The sequence below is a fragment of the Phocoena phocoena genome, chromosome 10 (assembly GCF_963924675.1).
Source record: "Phocoena phocoena chromosome 10, mPhoPho1.1, whole genome shotgun sequence".
Lineage (NCBI taxonomy): Eukaryota > Metazoa > Chordata > Mammalia > Artiodactyla > Phocoenidae > Phocoena > Phocoena phocoena.
In genome coordinates, this window is record NC_089228.1 from 61,831,117 (window position 1) to 61,852,430 (window position 21,314).

General features: G+C 38.0%; 1 protein-coding gene across 2 annotated transcripts in view; it reads left to right on the forward strand.

The window, feature by feature from the left end:
• COL21A1 (collagen type XXI alpha 1 chain) overlaps positions 1–21,314 on the forward strand; it is a 126,061-nt gene that overhangs the window by 17,973 nt on the left and 86,774 nt on the right. The window contains exons 3-9 of one of the 2 annotated variants that reach the window (XM_065885361.1): positions 2,116–2,284; positions 2,376–2,592; positions 5,585–5,758; positions 6,842–6,919; positions 8,849–8,857; positions 9,156–9,239; positions 16,540–16,602. In XM_065885361.1, coding sequence (XP_065741433.1) covers positions 2,116–2,284; positions 2,376–2,592; positions 5,585–5,758; positions 6,842–6,919; positions 8,849–8,857; positions 9,156–9,239; positions 16,540–16,602 — 794 coding nt within the window. The remainder of the gene's footprint in view (positions 1–2,115; positions 2,285–2,375; positions 2,593–5,584; positions 5,759–6,841; positions 6,920–8,848; positions 8,858–9,155; positions 9,240–16,539; positions 16,603–21,314) is intronic. The other variant, XM_065885363.1, reaches the window with a different exon arrangement.

The following is a 21,314-nucleotide window of genomic DNA, read 5'->3' on the forward strand; positions in this document are numbered from 1 at the left end:
GGAGTTTGATCAAAGAAGCTGGTCCTAGCTGGCGAAGTGCCTTAGATGTTCTTCCCTTTGGATCAGCAGGTCTGTGGAGCTGGTGTTCCCTTTCCTCTTTAGATCATATGTGAACTTAACAGGCAGTCCTGCTCCTGAGGTGGGTGGGGATTGAATCAGCCCTGCTGGGCTGCCAGGTGGGAGTGGTTAATTACAGTGTACAGTCTCATCAGACTCACTGGATCACGCCTCTAACCAGCATCTTCTGTTTGCCTGGTTCCTGTATCTTCCCATCAGTTAGCTCTAAGCTTCCCAGAGGAAGAAGAATGTGATTGAATAGGTCCCTTCAAAATTCAGCATCCTCAGACCTGAAGATGAAAATACCCCTCCTTTCCCAGGAACACATCTACTTTTATTTATATCAAACCTTTATTTTATTTCCAATATTAATGTTTCAAATGTCCATCAATAAGTATACAGATAAATTGTGATATATCCATACAATGGACTTCTAATCAGCAGCAAAAAAGAATGAACTACTGAAACACACAACCAGAGTGGATCTAAAATAATCATGCTGAATGAAAGAAGCCAGACAAGAAGGAGTACATACAATATGCGTCCATTTTTTATAGAACTATACGAAATTCAAACTTATTTGTAGTGACAGAAAGCATATCAGTGGTGCCTGAGAATGGGGATGGGAGTGGGGTAGTGAATGGTGACAGACAGAGATTGCAATGAACATGAGGAAACTTTTGGGGGTGATGCATATGTTCGTTGTCTTGTCGGTGGTGATGGTTTTACAGGTGTATACATATGTCAAAACTAATCACATGGTAAACTTTATGTTTAGTTTACTGAGTATCAATTTACCTCAGTAAAGCTACTTAAAAAACAAACAAACAAAAACTCAGCATCCTCAGACCTGAAGAGGAAAAATGCCCCTCCCTTCCCAGGAATACAGCTAATTTTATTTATATCAAACCTTTATTTAATTTCTAATAGTCTATGGTACAAGTTATGACAGTATTATTGGGCTAATAAAATTCATCTCTTTACTTTTTACTGTTTTATAAGTATGATACTTTTCCCTTTTCTTAATGTTTTGTAAGAGAGTGATTATCTTAAAGTACCTTTAGTGGAGTTTGTTCTTTTAGTCTCTTAGCTGCTCTATAAAATATAAGCAGTCAGGCTCAATGTGTATGTTATACGATGGCCTTGGAAGAATCTGAAAATACTGCAACATTCCTACAGTATGACAGTTTAATAGCATTGCAACCAAACAGAATTTTCCACATAATTTGAGACACTGGTTTCCCAGAGAATTGAAAAGCGTATCACATTTTTATAATTTATATAAATGACTGTATAACTAATAAGAACCTGCTGTATAAAAATATAAAATTAAATTTTAAAAAATGACTGTATAATGCAAACCTTAATGATTCTTCTTAAGGAAAAAGTCTTTATTCATTTATAAATGTGATTAATATAATATATAATCTGATTAATCATAGATGAGATAATAGGCCCATTTGAAGAATTTCCATGAACAGAAAAAATGTACAGTTAAGTTTTTTCCAGAGTGAGAGAACCAAGATATTTGAACTGTAGGATTATAAACTGCTAGATCTGGAAAGAACATTGGGAACAACACACATTTCTTACCCCTCAAATGCTGGGAATGCAAGAAAGCAATCAGAATTCATCTCCTAGATCCAAGAAATTTAAGAGCATTATTCAAGGGTGCGTGACTACCAGCAAATCTTGGATGAGAATCACGAGTCCTGCTCCAGCCCTCTCCTACTGGCCAGGTGTTAGGTTGCCTCATATTCAAAATAGTGAAGTGTAAATTTCAGCATAGTGTTGCCCTTAAAACAATCCATGAACAAATGTGCCTTTTACATTTCTGGTTTTTTTCATCCCCTTTTAGGGAGAAAGAAGGCAATTGAGACTTCATTCTCAAATACCAAATACACTCCCACGTGTTTTCTCAGAAATGCATTTACATACATATGTGTGCATATAGAAATTTTATAATTCTATGTTCTTTAATATTCCTCCCTTGATTTTCTTTTTGTTGAAGTAACCCATGATTAATCAACTTCTACCCCTTTTGCTTTTGCTTTATAGAATCTGTCTGTCCAACACGAATTCCAGTGGCAGCTCGTGATGAGAAGGGGTTTGATATTCTTTTAGGCTTGGGTGTAAAGAAAAAGGCTAAGAAAAGAATTCAGCTTTCACCAACAAGGATAAAAGGATATGAAGTGACATCAAAAGTTGATTTATCAGAACTCACAAGGTAAACGTTATGTGTTGATACAGTGTTTTCTTGATGTTTCTGTAGACATGTTGAGAATTCTTTAAGCTCATACATGTTCTTCTTTTTCCAGCAACGTTTTCCCAGAAGGTCTTCCTCCATCATATGTATTTGTCTCCACTCAGAGATTTAAGGTCAAGAAAGTGTGGGATTTATGGAGAATTTTAACCATTGACGGAAGGCCACAAATAGCAGTTACCTTAAATGGAGTGGATAAAACTTTATTATTTACAACAACCAGCATCATTAATGGCTCACAACTGGTCAACTTTGCTGACCCTCGAGTTAAGGTAAAGATGCTTGGGTATGATTATGGTATTCACGGGGAATGACCATCAGGTTTGTGTGTTTTGGGAGAGGAGAGCCATAATTTGAACGTGACTGAAAAAATATTGATTTCATATTTTAATTTTGCTTCGTTGACTAAAAGGAACAAAGGAAGAATATTTGTTTCTTTTTTAATTGAAGTAGAGTTGAGTTACAATGTGGTGTTAATTTCTGCTGTACAGAAAACTGATTCAGTTATACATATATATACGTATTCTTTTTCATATTCTTTTCCATTGTGGTTTATCACAGGATATTGAATACAGTTCCCTGTGCTATACAGTAGGACCTTGTTGTTTATCCATTCTATACATAATAGTTTGTATTTACTAATCCCAAACTCCCAGCCCATCCCTTTCCCACCCCCCTTTCCCCTTGGCAAGCACAGTTCTGGTCTCTGTGTCTGTGAGTCTGTTTCTGTTTCGTAGATAATTTCATTTGTGTCATATTTTAGATTCCACATATGAGTGATATCGTATGATATTTGTCCTTCTCTGTCTTATTTAGTTCACTTAGTATGATAATCTCTAGGTCCATCCATGTTGCTGCAAATGGCATTATTTTGTTCTTTTTTATGGCTGAGTAATATTCTATTGTATATATGTACCACATCGTCTCTATCCATTCATCTGTCGATGGATATTTAGGTTGCATCCATGTCTTGGCTATTGTAAATAGTGCTGCTAGGAACATAGGGGTGCATGTACCTTTTTGAATTATAGTTTTGTCCAGATATATGTCCAGGAGTGGGATTTCTGGATCATATATGGCAACTCTATTTTTAGTGAAAATTTGTTTTTTAATTCATATGAGATTAAGGGGTGCAGGAACTAACATTTTTGAATACCTGCTTCTAGGTGCCAGGAACATTTAATTATAATAATCACCCAAGGAAGAAGCTATTGCCCTCACTTTAAAGATAAAATACCAAAGTTCAAGGATATTAAATTCTCTTTCCAAGTAACATGGCTAGTAAGTGGTGACATCAGGAATTTAATTTAGGTCTGGTCACTTTCAAAGTCTGTGTTTGTCTATTTTGTACTGCCATGTCCTACAGGATATTGAGATAAATTCATATTTGTCAGAACATTAACTACAGGTAGGAAATACGTACAGAATTCACACTTATTTGGATGACAGCTTATATTCCCAAGAGGAGCATATATTTAATAAAATTCATAAGCTAAAAGTGTATTTTTCAAGTCAAATGTGTTCAGAATATAGATGCCATGATAAAATCAATTACATTTTGATTATTACTGTAATTATGATAGTCAAATTGTACATTATATAATTTAGGAAATATACAAGGCTGTACATGAAATTATGCATTTATCCAATTTCTTCATTTGGTAAGCAGAATACATTTTAAAAAAAATTGTTGTCTACTATTTTCATTAAAGGCAATGTGCTAGGTTCTGTAAGAAATGACAAATGAATAAGGCATGTTTCTAATCTTCAAGGAATTTATTTATAATGGGATATTCAGTGCTTCTGGTATCTAAAAGAAGTACAAAAAGTTAGTTTACTGTGGAAGGAAATGTGGATTCTAATACAAAATGTGGGCCAGTCTTCATAAATGAGATGGTTTTTGGAATGTAGGATGAAGGATGTACAGGATTAGGTTGGAGAGAGAGAAGGACATGGAAGTCAATGTTTCATTATTGAGTAGTCATGTGTGGTGAAATGCAGGGTTTTTATTTATAGACTAGAACGTGGTGCCCCCTGTGTTTGGAGTATAAGATACATGAAAGCAAAAGCTAGAAAGGTATAAACTCAGTTTGCATGGACGTGGGAACCGTACAAAGGGTTTTGCATTTCAATCAGTGGATGACGGGATTCCATCAAAAGGTCTTGATCACAGGCGTGTCATGGTCAAAGTAGCTCTCTCCTCTCCTTCTTTCCCTTCTTCTTTTGTAACGAATACTTTTGACTCTTTCCTGGAATTGGACTAGGTCCTAGGAATACAGAAATTAATAATATTAATTCTAGTAGAGGTAAGAAGGTTGGCTTGGAGAGGGAAGGGATAGGGATTGAGATGTGTTTGAAAATTATTCAAATAAAACAAGACATCTATGAGTCTAAATTATGGCAATGGAGAAGTGAATTTGAGTCATGTTTAAGACACATCCTTGGTAGAATTTTGCATCTATTTGTTATGGCAACTGAGGGAAGGGGAAAGAGGTAAAGGCACTTGTATGGTTTAGAAACTGAGGATACTATTATCCCTGGGAAATCGGGAGAGGAAGAAAGTTTGGGGGATAGTTCAAGTTCATTTTGTTACATACTCTGTCAGACTGATTGTGAAACTCCTGGCAAAATTATTCTAGCCAATGTTAGAATTATAGGTACCATATGTGAGAAGGAGGTCCAGGCTGTCAATGTGGATATGGGAGATATTCCATAAAAGTTATAACTGAACTGTTGGAATGAATGAGATCATCAAGGGGAGAATGGAAAAGGTCAAGGACCGACCTGTGGGGAATGCCCTCATTAAAAGGCAGGTTTAGGAAAATGAACCCTCAAAGAGATAGAGAATGGACAGTTGTAGAAGAAAGAATGAAGGTGATCAAGATGGTTTGAATCACGGAAGCTGAGACCATCAATGCGGATGGACTAGTTACAGGGTCCACAGTTGCCATGAAGTAAATAAAATGAGGGAATGAAAGAAGCCACTTGGATTGGGACATTAGGAACTTATCTGTGACCTTGAGGGAGTTGTTTCAGTAAATACTTTGGTACAGCCACTTTGAGATGTGAAATGGAAATGCAGCTAGGGATTAAAATAATTGCTGGGTGGCCTTTGAGACCCAGCTTGGGTCAGGGTGAGTTAGAATATGATACGATCAATCTGGGTGGTATGGATTTACACTTGATGACAACAGAATAGAAACAAAGAAACGAAAAGATTGTTTGGAACTCTATTTATGAATCTGCTGTATTTTCTTCCTACAGACATTATTTGATGAAGGCTGGCATCAAATTCGTCTCTTAGTAACCGAACAAGATGTAACTCTGTATATTGATGATCAACAAATTGAAAACAAGCCCTTACATCCAGTTTTAGGGATGTTCATCAGTGGGCAAACCCAAATTGGAAAATACTCTGGGAAAGAAGAAACCGTTCAGGTGGATAAAAATGATCTGCTTTACGTATTATATAAAATGGAGCTCTGGTGATAGTATTTATTCCATTTAACTGTATTTAACTTAATTCCTTTAAGAGACTTAATGAAAATGTGGTCAGTTCATTAGTGAAATTGTGTGTTTGTGTGTGTGTATGAAAATGAAAAATCAAACAATATAATAATTCTTAGAAATTTGTTCCCTTAGGTGCAGGGTAGAATCTATGTTCTTATGGACCATCAATTTCATATTTCCCAGGAGAAGCACAGAATATATCATGAATTTGGGAAAGGATTACAGCTGTGATTGGGGGTTGTAAAAATTTCTTTGCAGCTGTGAGGATAAAATTAGATTAATGCATGTCAGTGTTCTTCATAAACAAAACGGTGACTATTTTGGTATCTCTTTAAACTAGAATATCTGTGTGTGGGTTGAGAAGTGTGTATGTAAAAGATAGCCATTTCTTGAAAAATCCTTTATTTGAAAAGGTATGTCTTTCCTACTCTGTTTCTATTAAGGGAAGACTGTGTCATATTCAAATGTAGGATTACACATATGGTCTCTATGTATTAATGTTACACGTCAAATTGTAGTAAATATTTAAATAGTGACAGGTGCTGGGCTTACTCATCACACAATACTCCGTGCCAAGAACTAAATCTCTGAAACTAAAGATGGTTTCTTGACCCGACTTTATGCAATCAGGGATGTGAAGAGATGTAGGGTAAACACAGAAAGCCTGGGAAAGCTTTTAAGTTGTCTAGGAAATGCTGTCTAGATGAGCTCTTAATAGAAGGATACTACAGAAGCTCCACTGGGTTTCCCAAAGAAGTCAGAGGTTTGTTCTTGGTGCTAGGGAAGTTTTTCTTAGGAGTTTTGTTGCATCACATCTTTACACTATATGTTAAGTATTTAAATTTTGTATGTATATTGCTTATTGTATTTTTATTGTTAACGAAGCTAAGTGTTTCGATCTATATTTTATATGATTGCTAACTACACTGGTTGCTTCTGTGTATGTGAGTTGCTTTTATAAAACAATTTGCTTGGGCCTCAACTTTAACTTGATTGCTTTTATGTTTCTAGTTTGATGTCCAAAAGTTACGAATCTACTGTGACCCAGAGCAGAACAACCGGGAGACAGCATGTGAGATTCCTGGATTTGTGAGTAGGATGAATTATATTTTCCTAAGTGTTGCTTCAGTACTTTCAAAGCAAGAAATAAAACGCAGATAATATACAAGCTTTAATTTAACATATAGAGTTAATTTGTTTCTTCATTGTCAATGCAAATAAAATGACACTGATTAAAACATATTTTGAGGTTCATAATTGAAATAAAATTATAATGTGTACAAGTGTAAATGGAAGACCACGGGAAATATTTTCTCATCTCAGATTGATTGTTCCACTACTCAAGTGAAGCAGGGATAGGCCTGCTCTAGAAAAATATAGAATTCATTGTCTGAATGTCCAGTAAGTAAAATACATTTCTATACTTTATTAAATGCGTGGGTGAAATACCTCACGTGGCACAATTCTGAAGAATGGAAAATTATTCATTTTCCTGTTTACTAGCATGTTTTCTCAAACCATAATGAGTATAAATTTTTCTTTTTGTTGCCACCCAAGTAGGATTTTCTTATAGTTCTAGGATATAAGCAACTTTCTATTTATTTAGCTATTTTCACTAATGCGTTAGGAAGAAAAAGATTATAAGCTAAAATGTTATAGAGTCTGATCATATATGTGTGTGAGTATGTGTGTGTGTGTGTGTGTGTGTGTGTGTGTGAGTGTGAGATCAATCCCTTTTCCCCTGGGCAAGAAACAGTATATTGTTGCTAGTGAAAATAAGGTAAAATGTCATAAAAGTTTTTGACAATGTGGATTTCCAGTCATATTTGAACCCTACGTAGTTCTTTTCATTTGTATAGTCATGCTGTCATCATTTTCTTATTTCCTATCAAACTGAATAAATTATGGATCCAAATTCTGAAAATTTGAGGACATAGAGCAGCACATTTGAAGGATCTGTAATAAAATCAAAGATGGAAGCTTCTAGAAATGATTCATTCTTGATTTTCTACTTAAGTAGTTGTTTAAACACCATAATATTTATTTTAGTTATTTATAACTTGGAATATAAATCTCTCCTAAAAGCATTAAGAAGTTATTTCATTTTGACAGCCCATTGTACATACTTGATTTATTGCTATTTCTCCACTGATGTTATGCCATGACTATGACCCCCCGTATAATAGAAGCATAGAGTGAGATTGTAGATTCTGTGTTCTCACATCCACTTTTTCTGTTTTTATGGCTCCTTCCTCACTCTCAGGTATGACTTTTTCAGGCTTGTTTACCCTTTTCATCTTCATTGCCACCTTCTCATTTTCTGATCTAATCTGTTATTGTTTGGAAAGATTATTAACCTATTTTAAAATTGTGTGTCATTCAGTAAGAAATAGATGGCTTAGTAAGAAGCTTTTCTAAAGTAAATTGCATAAAATTGAATGAATGGAGGGGCTTCCCTGGTGGCGCAGTGGTTTAGAGTCTGCCTGCCGATGCAGGGGACACGGGTTTGTGCCCCGGTCCGGGAAGATCCCACATGCCGCGGAGCGGCTGGGCCCGTGAGCCATGGCCGCTGCGCCTGCGCGTCCAGAGCCTGTGCTCCGCAACGGGAGAGGCCACAACAGTGAGAGGCCCGTGTACCGCAAAAAAAAAAAAAAAATTGAATGCATGCAGTTTGCGACTTGCTTAGGTGTTTTGGCTTTTTCTCTGGTTCTTAAGTGATTCCCAGAAAGTTCAAGAGAGCTTATAAACCCCACCTTGAGGTATTTTTGTTCCTGTGTGGCCGTTATACCAAGCACACTCTCCATCATTGCTAATTTCCTTCCTTTATCCTATTATAAATGTGGGAATAACATAAATAGGTAATGTTTTAGGATCGTTGCATGCAAATGTTTTAGCTCTTGCTTACTTACTTCATTTATCTCTACCCTGGACAAGGAAATATCTGTAAATTAGGAAGATAATTTAGAAATTTAATTAGAAACATGTCTTAAAACACATTTGTTATTGTTTTTCTTTCAGAACGGTGAGGTAGGCCTGGATACTATTATTCTCCTTAAGGTAGTATTTGCATTGTGGGACTGTTTAACTTCCTTCCAACAATTGTAAGTATGTTAGATAAATAGAACCCATTTTTATGTAGTTTGAATGTATCTAGTATTCATAGCTTTTTTGTGATTCTGAATTTCTTATTGGATTGGACTAAATAAAATTGGACAGTAAATATAAGATATCTTTACCATTTCACACACACATACAGACATACACAGGCATATGTGCACATATGTATGTCTTGCCGTGTGCCTTTATCTCCATTTTTGTCTTTTAGTGCTTCAATGGTCCCAGTGATGTTGGTTCAACGGCAGCTCCCTGTATTTGTCCTCCAGGAAAACCAGGACTACAAGGCCCCAAAGTGAGTAATACCTAACATGCTACTTTTGATAAAACACACAAATAAGAGCTGAGTAGACACCAAATTCCTAATCACCATTGACTCTGTTGTGAAATGTCTGCCTAATACCTTAGAATAGTTTAAAATGTGAATTTTAGTGATTTTTTAAAAAAGTGATTCTAATCTGTAATTGCCTTTGAACCTAAAACTGATACCACATAAAGTGAGGGAGTGTTATTTGTTTGCTTGTTTGTCTGTTTGTTTTTCCCCTAATACCACTACTGTATCCCAAGAATGATACCTCCTTACAACCTGGTAAAAAATGAAGAAAGGTCATTTGTTAAAATACGTTCTAAATTCTTAAATGTCTAAATGCTTATTCTGTCAAAATGATTTTCAGATAGAAAAATGAAGTAAAAAATTTAAAGTTGGTTGGAATGTTGTGTTTGATGTCCAATTCTAAAAAGAGAGGAAAGTGTGTATATGTGTGTGCATGTGTATTGATTTATTTATTTTACTTAATCATGTAATAATTACTTTTAGTCATAGTCATACATGCATATCTCCCAGTTACATTTACATATTTATTTGTGTGTGTATATGTGTTATTTGTGTGTGTATATATGTGAAAACTTATATATTCATCTGTGTACACATTTGTATATGATTGGAACCATGATGTGCATACTATTTTATAACTAGTCACTTTTTAACATAACAAATACTCTGAATGTGTTTCTGTGTTATTAAATATGAATGACTAAATTTTTTAAAGTAAGTTGATACTAATCGTGGCATCACTTAGACATAGCCTAAGATACTGAGATGTCAAGTGGTTTGTCCACTATAGATAAATCTTGTTTATTTAATATTATTTTAAAATATCATCTAGATAAAAATAATGTCTAACTTGAAAGCAAGTATGACTTCCTAGCCAGAAAGAATGTTTCATGTATTGCTCATCTATTACTTGAAGTGACCATAATAAATTCTGTTAAATATGAGTTGTAATGTTCATTTAGGTGGAATTTTCTGAGAGTTTTAATCATCACAACTAAAAATTTTCAGTTTTTAGACTGGTAATCTGAGAGTCGGATTCTTCCTAACTTTTGTGCATGTTTCCCCATCTATTTTCAGTTGATAGTTCATAACCTACTTCAAACCTAGTTGTTAAAATCAAGAAAGAAATGCAATTTAAGAATTAAAAGAATGGGATTTCCCTGGTGGTCCAGTGGTTGAGACTTCGCCTTCCAATATGGGGGTGTAGGTTTGATCCCTGGTCGGGGAGCTAAGATCCCACATGCCTTGGGGCCAAAAACATAAAGCAGAAACAATATTGTAACAAATTCAATAAAGACTTCCAAAAAAAATGGTCCACATCGAAAAACAAATCTTAAAAAACAAAGAATACATTCAATACTTCATTCAAAGTAAATCTGTTTGGCTTGGAACTTGACTTCATTCCATTATAATCAATTTACTATAGTGAACAATTTTTAGATTGCCTTTAGGAAAGTTAATCCAAGTGTTCTTCTATTAAAGTAACCATGTTACTTAGGATGTGTGATACAAAGGAAAAATACCTATAAGATGTTTCTGGGAGAATTTACCTTGCAAGGCAGTATGGTGTGACCTACCAGCAGACTATCTTTTAAAACATAGTTATACAGCTTATTCAACTTGGGTTGTTATACATAGAAATGATTTGATCTGCAAGAGATCAGAGTCCTATGACATCTGTCTTCTCTAAGCCCAGAGGACCTTCCAGCCCCTCAGGCCACCCCCAGGGACTCTAAGGGGCTGTCCACTTCCAGGTGTGGGGCACCTGATGCCTCTCATGTTTCCTGATTCATCATTAGTGATCCATTAGGCATCTTGAAGTGACACCAATTTTTATGCCTGTATGTTTCTATAGCAAATTTTTAGCACACCCTTTGTCTTATCTGGGAAAGCCTCTGATTTTCAGTATTTCCAAGTTTCATGTGTTCCTCATTTTCATTCTCTTTTCTTAGTCATCATCTAGCCCCACTGCCACCTACTACTTTAAGTGAAATTGCAGTTTTCCACAGATCTTCAAGCTGGCGTGCCTTCTTAATCTGCTTTCCATTTTCTTCAGAAAATCTGGCAGGAGGACAGGACACACACACACTCTTCCATCCTTTTAGGGCTCTTTCCCCTGGAGGTGGTTCCTTACCCACGTTGGAGACCTGCATGTGAAAAACAAAATCCCTAGCAACACCCTGAGTTGTTCTTCCTTTAGAGAATTTCTGCCCTGGGAAATTGATAGAGTTTTAATTAGTTCAACAGAATCAGAACTAAAACAGATGAATGGATTTTACTATAGATCCAATTGAGACGTATTGGCTGTTTTTGTGAGATGCTCTCTGGAAAGTTTTGCAGATTTCCATCAAGCAGACTTACCTGTGCAGGAGAATCTAGTCTTCCCATTAGCCAGAAATTGGGTTCTCGGAGCTGAGAGTTTGGTCATGAAACTGAAACAGAGGAGAAATTTGTGTGTGGATAGGTGGGTAAGTGCTTATTTTAAGATAAAGTCGGTCATCTGCTTCAAGTTCTCTCAATTTCCAACAAATATGACATGCCTATTGCAAAACCAGGTTAAATTAACTAAGGTATCCCATACTTGGACTTTTCATGGCATTATAACTCTTTAATATGCATAGAAAAATATATCTGTCATGGGGCTGTGAGCCCCTGTATGAGGCTGGCTTATTTATTCTGTGTCCTTAATGTCAAAGGGAGTGATTAAATTAATGACTCTCTGGGAATGATTTTTATATGCAAACACTTCACAATGAAGGTTAATACAAACTAAATTCTCCTTTGGAATTCCACTGTCTAGCACAGTGCTTAAAAATAATATATTTTTTATTTAAAAAATTATGAAATCATTGAAGAAATAAGGTTCACCCCTCCTCCTGATTAACCTATATGGAATACCTTTGTTCTATGTGAAAGATCCAGGCAATCCCCAATTTACAAACAGCTCCCTTCCAAAAGACCTATCCATGCAAATGGCAGCTTCTTCTCCCACTTCATAGCTGGAGGAACATTTATGGGGACAAACTCCCCACATTTGATCTAATCTTAAATGTTAGATCTATGAGTGCAGAAGTGGAAAGAAAGCCTTTTTTTCCCTTTTTTTAGGAAGGAGCAATTTCTTAATAACTTATTTTCTCTGAAATACCATTCTTTCTACAACTATATTGATGCCCTTTGTTTCACTCTGATAATTCTTCTGATTAGAGACTCCTTTGGATTATCAAAGTAGCCTCTGTCTAAAATACAAAAGCCTTTGGAAAATTTCAGGAGCCACTGGGCATTCACATTTTTATGTTAATTTTCCCAAACTAAGTGGATTCCTTCTAGCTGAACAGAATGTTTGAGTTTTGAGGGAGGGGAGAGGTTGGTTTTGGAGAAAGGAATAGGTCTTAGGTCAGATACTTTTGTGGAGGCCAGTAGTTAGTCTGAAGGCACAAGCATTTTGAGAAGAGAGCTTGAAAACATGGGATTTGGACCTAGGAGATATTTGTTTTAGGTGAGCAACTTAAAATATTAGCTTACTTTTGAAAGCATTACTGTTTCTCACTTTAATTATTCATATTTGCACACTTGCAAGGCCATGTGCAGGGATGTTTTAACTTAGTCCATGATGTTTCCATTCCTGTCAGCAACTCAGAAATCCTGTGGCACAAAATCAATTCATCATAAGTAAGAATTGCTTTTCAGCTGAATACTTATTTTTTTAAATTGCAAATGTTTCAACTAAATTAGAAGAAAGCAGATTGAGAATTTAGTCACAGTTATATAATTATAGGTCATATGTCTAATTTGATGTATTTGGAAAATTTTTTCCATGTTAAATTTGCTAGCTCTCCCTGGGTTGGGTTCTGATCAGTGTATGCATTTTGATGTGGGCAGAGAGAGCAGTGTTTAGGAGCATGGAGTCTGGAGCTGAATTGACTGAGTTCCCATCTCTACTGCTGCTTTGTGACCTTGGGCAAGTTACCTAACCTTCCTGGGTCTCAGTTTTCTTATATGTAAAATGGGAGCAGTAAAATTACCTGCTTCGTGGGGTTATCGTGAGGATTAAGTAATTTGATACATGTAAATCTCTTAGAGCAGTGCATAGCATATAATAAATAGTCAGTAAAAGTTGGTTTTATTACAGTAATAAAATTGAATTTTTATTCTAATTGGGCTTCTCTTCGAAAATCAGTTAGGGTTTTACTTTATTCTTCCAACAACAGCAAACCTACCTGAGTTTTTGCAAATAAACCAGTAGGACAATAGTCAAAATAACCAGTAAAACCTACTAGAAATAATAGAACCTGCAAAAGAGATTATTTTCCATCTTGGGGCTGTTGACCTGTGCCTTAAGAAGTCACACTGGATTTATCCTGTGGGTGATTTTTTTCCCTTGGAAACTTAGTTTTGATTCATTTAAAATATTATTGTTAAGTATATTTTGTACTTTTATGCAGCATAAAAACACAAATCCTGTTTCTTCTCATGCCAAAGTTTTATTTCAGCCTCATCATTGTAGAAGTTAAAGCCTCTCAGATCCTTTTGATGTCCTAGATTTTGCTGATAATTAATGTTCTGCAAGTAAAGAGGTCATTAACAGGAGATTGGATCTGATTGGAAATAGTCAGCAAATAGTTATTAAACTTCTACTTGGTACCCAGCATTGTCCAAAAAAGGAGAAAATGTTGACCATGTTTTCAAGGAGTCTCAATCCAAATGATAAATGAAGACCCATCAAGGGAAAATTTTGAGAAAACTCTTGTTATGAATAAATGATCAGTGATATGGGAGCTGCTGTAGCATTTCAGTAGAAAAAGACATCAGGAGAAAATGCAGTAACAAGGAAGGTGCAGTGATTGGAAATTTTGTTATATTAACTCAAATGGAAAAGGAAGAGTCTTCCCAGAAGTTAAAAAAAAGATCGAATCTGTTAAAAGGCAGTGAGGCCAATCTGAACATGGTTAAATAAAAATGGCAGGGAGGCCAGAGATTAGTGTGGAACCTCTCAAAATAAGAAGAAAAAAATCTAACACCCTAGGGGCTTCCCTGGTGGTGCAGTGGTTGAGAGTCCGCCTGCCGATGCAGGGGACACGGGTTTGTGCCCTGGTCTGGGAAGATCCCACATGCCGCGGAGCGGCTGGGCCCGTGAGCCATGGCCGCTGAGCCTGCGCATCCGGAGCCTGTGCTCCGCAACGGGAGAGGCCACAACAGTGAGAGGCCCGCGTACCGCAAAAAAAAAAAAAAAAAAAAAATTCTAACACCCTAGAGAACAGGAATGCTGCTCCCTTAATGTCCAGCTGACACTGGGTGTCTTTGGATTAGAATTACAAATTGTACCTCTTCAGCAAGAAATTACACGTTCCTGTGTTATTTTTCTCCCTGGATTTACAGCTATTCTTTTTCGATCTCTTTTAAAAATGGCATTTCCCTTCTTCTCAGCCTTTCCACAAACTAAACCTCTTGGGCAATCGTAGGTGAAAAACCCATCCTTTCTTCATTGGTTCCTTGATAGAGTTCACACAGTTCTTTCCATTTTTCCTGTTATGTTTCAGGAACAAACCTCCCTCGCCAGTAGCCTGAAGTAGAATTTCAGATCAGCATATTTGGCTCTGTGCAAGTACCCTTAGCACTGGTGTTTAGTTAATGTATAATCACTGTGGTATGTGTGAATGATTTCTTGATGTAGATATGAAGCACTGAATTGAAATCAGTTGTCTGTCTGTAGTAGTTTACCAATACTGATGGCCGAGACGTGATGTTTTTAGGGGAGATACCGCATGTGGACCTCATGGACTCCATAATACATGGATATGATATTATTATTATTACTACAACTATTATTATTATTATTATTTTGGCTACACCCCTCAGCTTGTGGGATCTTAGTTCCCCGACCAGGGATCGAACCTGCACCCTCGGCAGTGAAAGCACAGAATCCTAATCATTGGACCACCAGGGAATTCCCTCATATTATTTTTTAATTTCTTAGAATTAAATTATAAAACATCCTCACTTCACAAAAAATGTTGCTTTCATCGCCTTTTTTCATGGGTGGTGACCATCTGATTGGTCAGTACTGACCGTTGGGCCTGGGCTCGTTGCTAGGCTGTATGGAATAATGTTCCTTGAAGGTCTCTGGTTTGTGAGGACAAAGGTCCGTTTTTAGGTGTGAAATGTACTCAGGGAATCTGGGGGTTGGGCAGAGTTCTTTGGCTTGGGCCTCACTTTCATGAAAATATTCAAATCTAGAAGTTTATCATTATGTTAAAATGAGATTATAAATATAGGCAGAGACACACTGACTGGACTGAAAGAAATAACTGTTGTGCAGCTGTAAACTTGAGTCCCACATGGAAGATCACATAGCCTATGGGCTGTTTTCTAAAAAAAATACTTTTTTTTAAGGTAGAAATGATTCTTGTTTTTTATTGAAGCATAGCTGATTTATAATTTTGTGTTAATTACTGCTATACAGCAAACTTATTCAATGAAACATATATATATATATATATATATATATATATATATATACACACACACACATATATATACACATTCTTATTCATAGTCTTTTCCATTATGGTTTATCACAGGATATTGAATACAGTTCCCTGTGCTATACAGTAGGACCTTGTCGTTTATCCATTCTATATCTAATAGTTTGCTCCTGCTAATTCCAAACTCCCAATCCATCCCTCCCCCACCCCCGTTCCCCTTGGCAACCACAAGTCTGTCCTCTATCTATATCTGTGAGTCTGTTCCTGTTTCATAGATAAGTTCATTGGTGTCATATTTTAGATTCTACCTGTAAGTGATATCATATTAAAAAATAATTATCAATTGAATTATTATATCATAGGTCATGGATATCTGTAGTGTAACATCTAGAATAGAATTAAATCTATAGATTTCTGCGTGAAATACTACTGTCGTTGAAACCATAGTTGTTCTGACATTGCACAGTTTGTTCAGAATTCTAAAAATGTCTCTTGCTATAAATACTGATGTTTTACATCGGTGAAAAGTACTTTCCTTGTTATACCTGTTGTGCTCACAGAATTAAATCCCTGAAAGTTTTACATAATAAAAAGCCTTTAATTTTTAAGGTAGATATGATAGCATTTTTCTAACCCTATTTTGGGATTTCCATCTTTGTTTGCTTGTTTTTCAATATACAAAAAGCTGCAAATAATGGAATTGGCTTTGAACCTTGATGGACTCTGGCTGAATCAGTGTGGTTGGTTGTTTTGGACTGAGAACTTTTTTTCCTCTCTAGGGTGACCCTGGACAACCTGGGAACCCTGGATACCCTGGACAACCTGGTCAAGATGGTAAGCCTGTGAGTACTGAAAGCTTAGTCATCTCCAGTACTGGGATTATAGGGTCAATGTAACATTGCACTGGGCGAAATTCAACAGGCAGGGAAGACTTTACTCAAGACTATTGTCATAGGGGAGAGAGGCTCAACTCTACACAGCTGAAACAGGGGGCGGGAGGCCTCCTGAGGGCTGGGTGAGCTGGGAGAAAAGTACTGGAGGACTTTAAGGGGAGATTGATCAATGGGAGGAGCAAATGGAGTTATTCCTGAGCATGGCAAACGTCTTCCTCAAGGTTAGAACATCTGTGTTTGCTACTTGGCACCTGTCCAAGTTAGGGTCATCTCCTCTGTTTCCTTAATGGGTTTTGGGCTGCTGTTTCCTTAATGGTTCCATTTCAAGGGGATGGCTCTCAGGTCCTGGGGAAAGACCTGGCTTGTAAAACTGGCAAGAAGCTTTTAAAAAGATTTACATCTCAAAGGGGCAGATAAAAAATTTACGGTTGATTTTCAGTTTTCTAAAGTAAATGCTGTAGGAAAAGGGAAATCAGGGGTGTAGACTTGGGAGGAAGGCTGCTAAAGTTTAGTCAAGCTGAGGGCCACATTAAGGCTAGCTTGGTCAATAGAAGTAGTGTTCTAGTCTCCTTTTAGGTATCTTCACAACTGCATACATCTTTGCTACATTAAAAAATTGCCCAGTGAGTTCTCAATATCAATGAATATATGGGCTCAGAACTCCTTTTATCCCCTTCGTGCCTTAAAGTTTTCAAGTTAAAGATCTTTCTAAAGGTGATGTTATTTTCCTCAGAATATATGCACTGGAGTATACTTATAAGCTGACTTAAACAAATATCCTCTAAGCTTCAAGAGAATTTTAGGGATATTTATGAATTAAGGAAACATAAAGCAAAACCACTTTAAAGCAACTTAGGCAAATTTTTACAGATAAGTCAGCATATTTGTCACAGTAAATAAACATGCGTTAATAGCTTTTGAATGTTAAATAATTGTCGCCAAAAAAACGTATCTCCTGGGAGACTTTATCACAAGATGTTAACTCTTTCCACGAAGCATGGGAAGGTTTATACTGTGCGTCAATAATTTTCAAGGCAAGAAAGAACCATAGGCCTCATGTTAAACCACCAACACCCCAACCATCAGGATAGAAGGGAGCTTGTTCAGTCCCTGAGAGAGGTTTGCTGACAAATTTAATAAAAAAATGCAGCCAACTTTCAAAGTGGCAGTGTGCTGGCACCTTTCACACCCGTGTTGCATGGAAAAGGGATTAATATACAGGTGAGCATCTCTGAGAGAGATGTCAAAGAAAGGAGTCTGAAGAGGTGACAAAGTGGTGGCCAGCTTGGAGCTGAAGCACTGCCAGGAGATGGGGGTGGTGCTGTTGAGCCGACTCAGTGGGATTCACTCCAAGTGTGATGCATCCATGAGGGGGCCTGCAGAAAGAAGTGACATGGTCTGACTTACTATTTAGAAAGATAAATATGAATGTTCTGTGGACAGCAGATTATATGTGTCAGCTGAAAAAATGCACAGCCTAAAAGTTGAGAATTATGTTTTATTCGGCGGACTTTCTGAGGACTTCAAGCCTGGAAGGCAGTGTCTCAGAGAGCTCTGAGGGACTGCTCGGAAGAGGTGAGGGAGGGGCCAGGATATAGAGGGATTTTTGCAACAAAGGTCAGGGAGTCCAAACATCAAAAGATTACCGTTCATTAAAGAAAACCAGACATCTCAAGTTAAGGGATTTAGTGCTTTTCTTATGTATGGGAAGATGCAAGAGTCCAGGCTCATAGAAATCATTCCTTTGATATGCACCTCAGCTATCTGGGGCCAGTGTCCTGTGTTTTCTCATCCTGAGTCCCCTCAGGGTACATCATTGGGGGCGGCTGCAGTGGCTGAGGGCTTGATGGTGGGCATCCTGTTTCCATCCTGAGTTGCTTCAGGGATTACAGTCTGGGTGGTTGTAATGTGACGGCTTGATGGCTGCAATATCCTTTGTTTACTGACATGGCAGGTGGCATTTTTCATTCACATGGGGCAAGAGTGGGGGCAGGAGGCCATGGAGGAGGTTATTTCAACATTCTGAGTGAGAAGTAAGGGTGGCCTGGATTAGGGCTATGTGCTGGAAGAGAGAAGAAGTGGTCAGAGTCTGGAGTATTTTTTAATGTGAAGCTGAGAAGAATCCCTGTCAAGTTAGATGTGAGGGCATGAGAGAAATTGCCAAGGAAGCCTCAGAGGATCTTAGCTTGGGCAGCCGGGTGAATTGTGGTGCCATTTCCTGAGCTGGGCGACACTGGCAGAGATGTAAGTTTTGGGGGGAGACATCGAGAATGCATTTGTGGACCTGCTGAAGGTGTCTCCTAGGATATTAGAAACAGGAATCTTGAGTCGGGAATGTGTTGGAGAATGAAAACACACAGTTAGGACTCTGTAGCATGTGGATGTATCTAAGCCTGCCAGAGCCGATGAGATCATTCAGGGAGTAAGTACAGATAATGGGAGAAGAGAAGGGGGCAGGGAGTTGAGCTTAGGGCTCTGTTACAGAGCAAAATAGGAGGAGGATCCAGTTGAGGAAATTGGGAAAGAATAGTCAGTGAAGTAGGAGGACCACAGGGAGGGTGTGGAATCCCAGAAGCCAAGTGCAGAACGCATTTGAAGAAGGGAGCCATTCATTGTGTCACTGCTGCCATGAGGTTGATAAAAATGAGCTCTGTGCCTAGACCATTAGATTTGCTTGATAGAGGTCATTAGGGACCTTGATAAATGGGGTTTCAGGGAAAAGCAGGATTAAACAATGGGTTCAAGAGAGACAGTTGGAGATAAAATGGTAACAGTGAACATAGATACTTCTGAGGGGTGTAATGGGGAACAGAGAACTGGAGCAGTAGCATGGGGAGGATGTGGGATAAAGGGGTTTTTGAAACAATAGGAGATGTTAGAACATGTTTATATGATGATGAAAATGAGGCAGAAGGGGAAAATTCGGTAATTTGGGAGATAAGGGATATTTACAGGAAGAAAATCCTTGGGTAGGTAAGAGGGCATTGGTTCCAGTCACAAGAGGAAAAGTGTGGCCTGGATAAGAGTCTAGGCAGTTAAAGCTTCAAATGGGGGTTAGAGGGCCAAGCCAAAAAGTACAGAAATTGCTAGGTGCAAGGATAAGAAGTTTATCATCAGACTGATTCTATTTGAGTTGAATGAAATGAATGGATTCCAAACCTAGCATCTCCCCCTTTTGCCTTTATCTTCAACTCCCGTTATGTGCCAACACTTGCCTTGTCGTTTCTCTTATAACTCCTCCCTTTCTTGCGATAACTGCAGGTGTCATGTGACCTTGGTGAATTCCCTCACTGCAACCCCTTCATCCCGCTGAAGATACTGCCCGAGGGCCTGGGGGAGTTCTGCCCTGATCATACTGAGGGGGATGGGTTTTATGAAGATGAGCCCTCTGCCTGGAGACCCCTTCCATGGGACATGCTCTCTCTGTTGCTGGCAGCTGCAGTGCTGTCTCAACTCCAAAGCAGAGACACCTCACATGTCGACTTGTCACCTGCTGGCCTCTTGTGATGACACGGAGCTCCCCTGACAGCATTGCCAAATTATTAGGCTTTTGTCTTTCTAGTGGTGCAAAGTCCTAGGCAATATTGAGAGGTGAGTGCCTTCCACAGGCTATCAGCTCTAGTTTGCCCTTTTTGCCATGAATGAAGTACTGGAAATTAGTTATAATTAGCTTGATACAATAATCATGGATATTATACTCTGTGACTCTCATTTAAGCTATAGTAGGCTTATTGTCTCATCTCATTCAGTACATGTATATTTGTGTTTGTGTGTGTGTGTGTATGTATAGATATAGCTCTGTAGTATCTGACATTAGATGTTAGATGCTATTAGGTAATATCTGATGTTAGAGAAAGAAGAAACCTACTGTAGTAGACAGAATAAAGTCCACATCCTAACTCCAAACCCTGTGAATATGTATGGTACCTTACATGGCAAAAGGGACTTTGAGATGAAGACATTTTCTTGGTTAATCTGAGTGGCCCAGTGTCATCACAAGGGTTCTTATAAGAGGGAGGCAGGAGTATCAGTCAGAGAAGGAGATGTGGTGGGTGATGGAAGCAGAGATCAGAGGGAAGCAGCTGTGAGCCAAGGAATGCAGGCAGCATCTAGAAGCTGGGAAAGGGAAGGGACAGATTCTCCCCTGGAGCCTCTGGATGGAATTCAACCTCCCAGTGACACCAAGCATTTAGCTCCCTAAGACCCATTATGAACTTCTGACCTCCGGAAACATAAGTATGTGCTGTGTTAAGCCACTCTGTTTGGGGTAATTTGTTACATCAGCAGTGGGAAACTGATACACTACCCCAATACTGTTTACCTAAAGGGATGACTTTTTTCTTAAATATCTCCCTTTTCCCTTGTCTTTTTCCCTCTGCAGGAGATAAGAGGTTAGGTGACCAGGCAGGAAGAGAAAGTGAGCCTGGGAGCCAGAACAGCTGAGGGTCATTAGTGTGTGTCGAGGGCCAGCGCAGCGGGAGTGGGGCAGTGTGGGTGGGGCCTCTGGCTGGTGATTGAAGCCATCTGGCCAAGGAAACTTGGATGGAACAATTCTAAGGGAATTCTGCTTTGTTTGGATTTGGCTCTGTGCAACCCCCCTCAATCAGTAATTTGAATCTTTTTCACATAACCAGGCCAAGTCAACTGAAGCTTTAAATAGG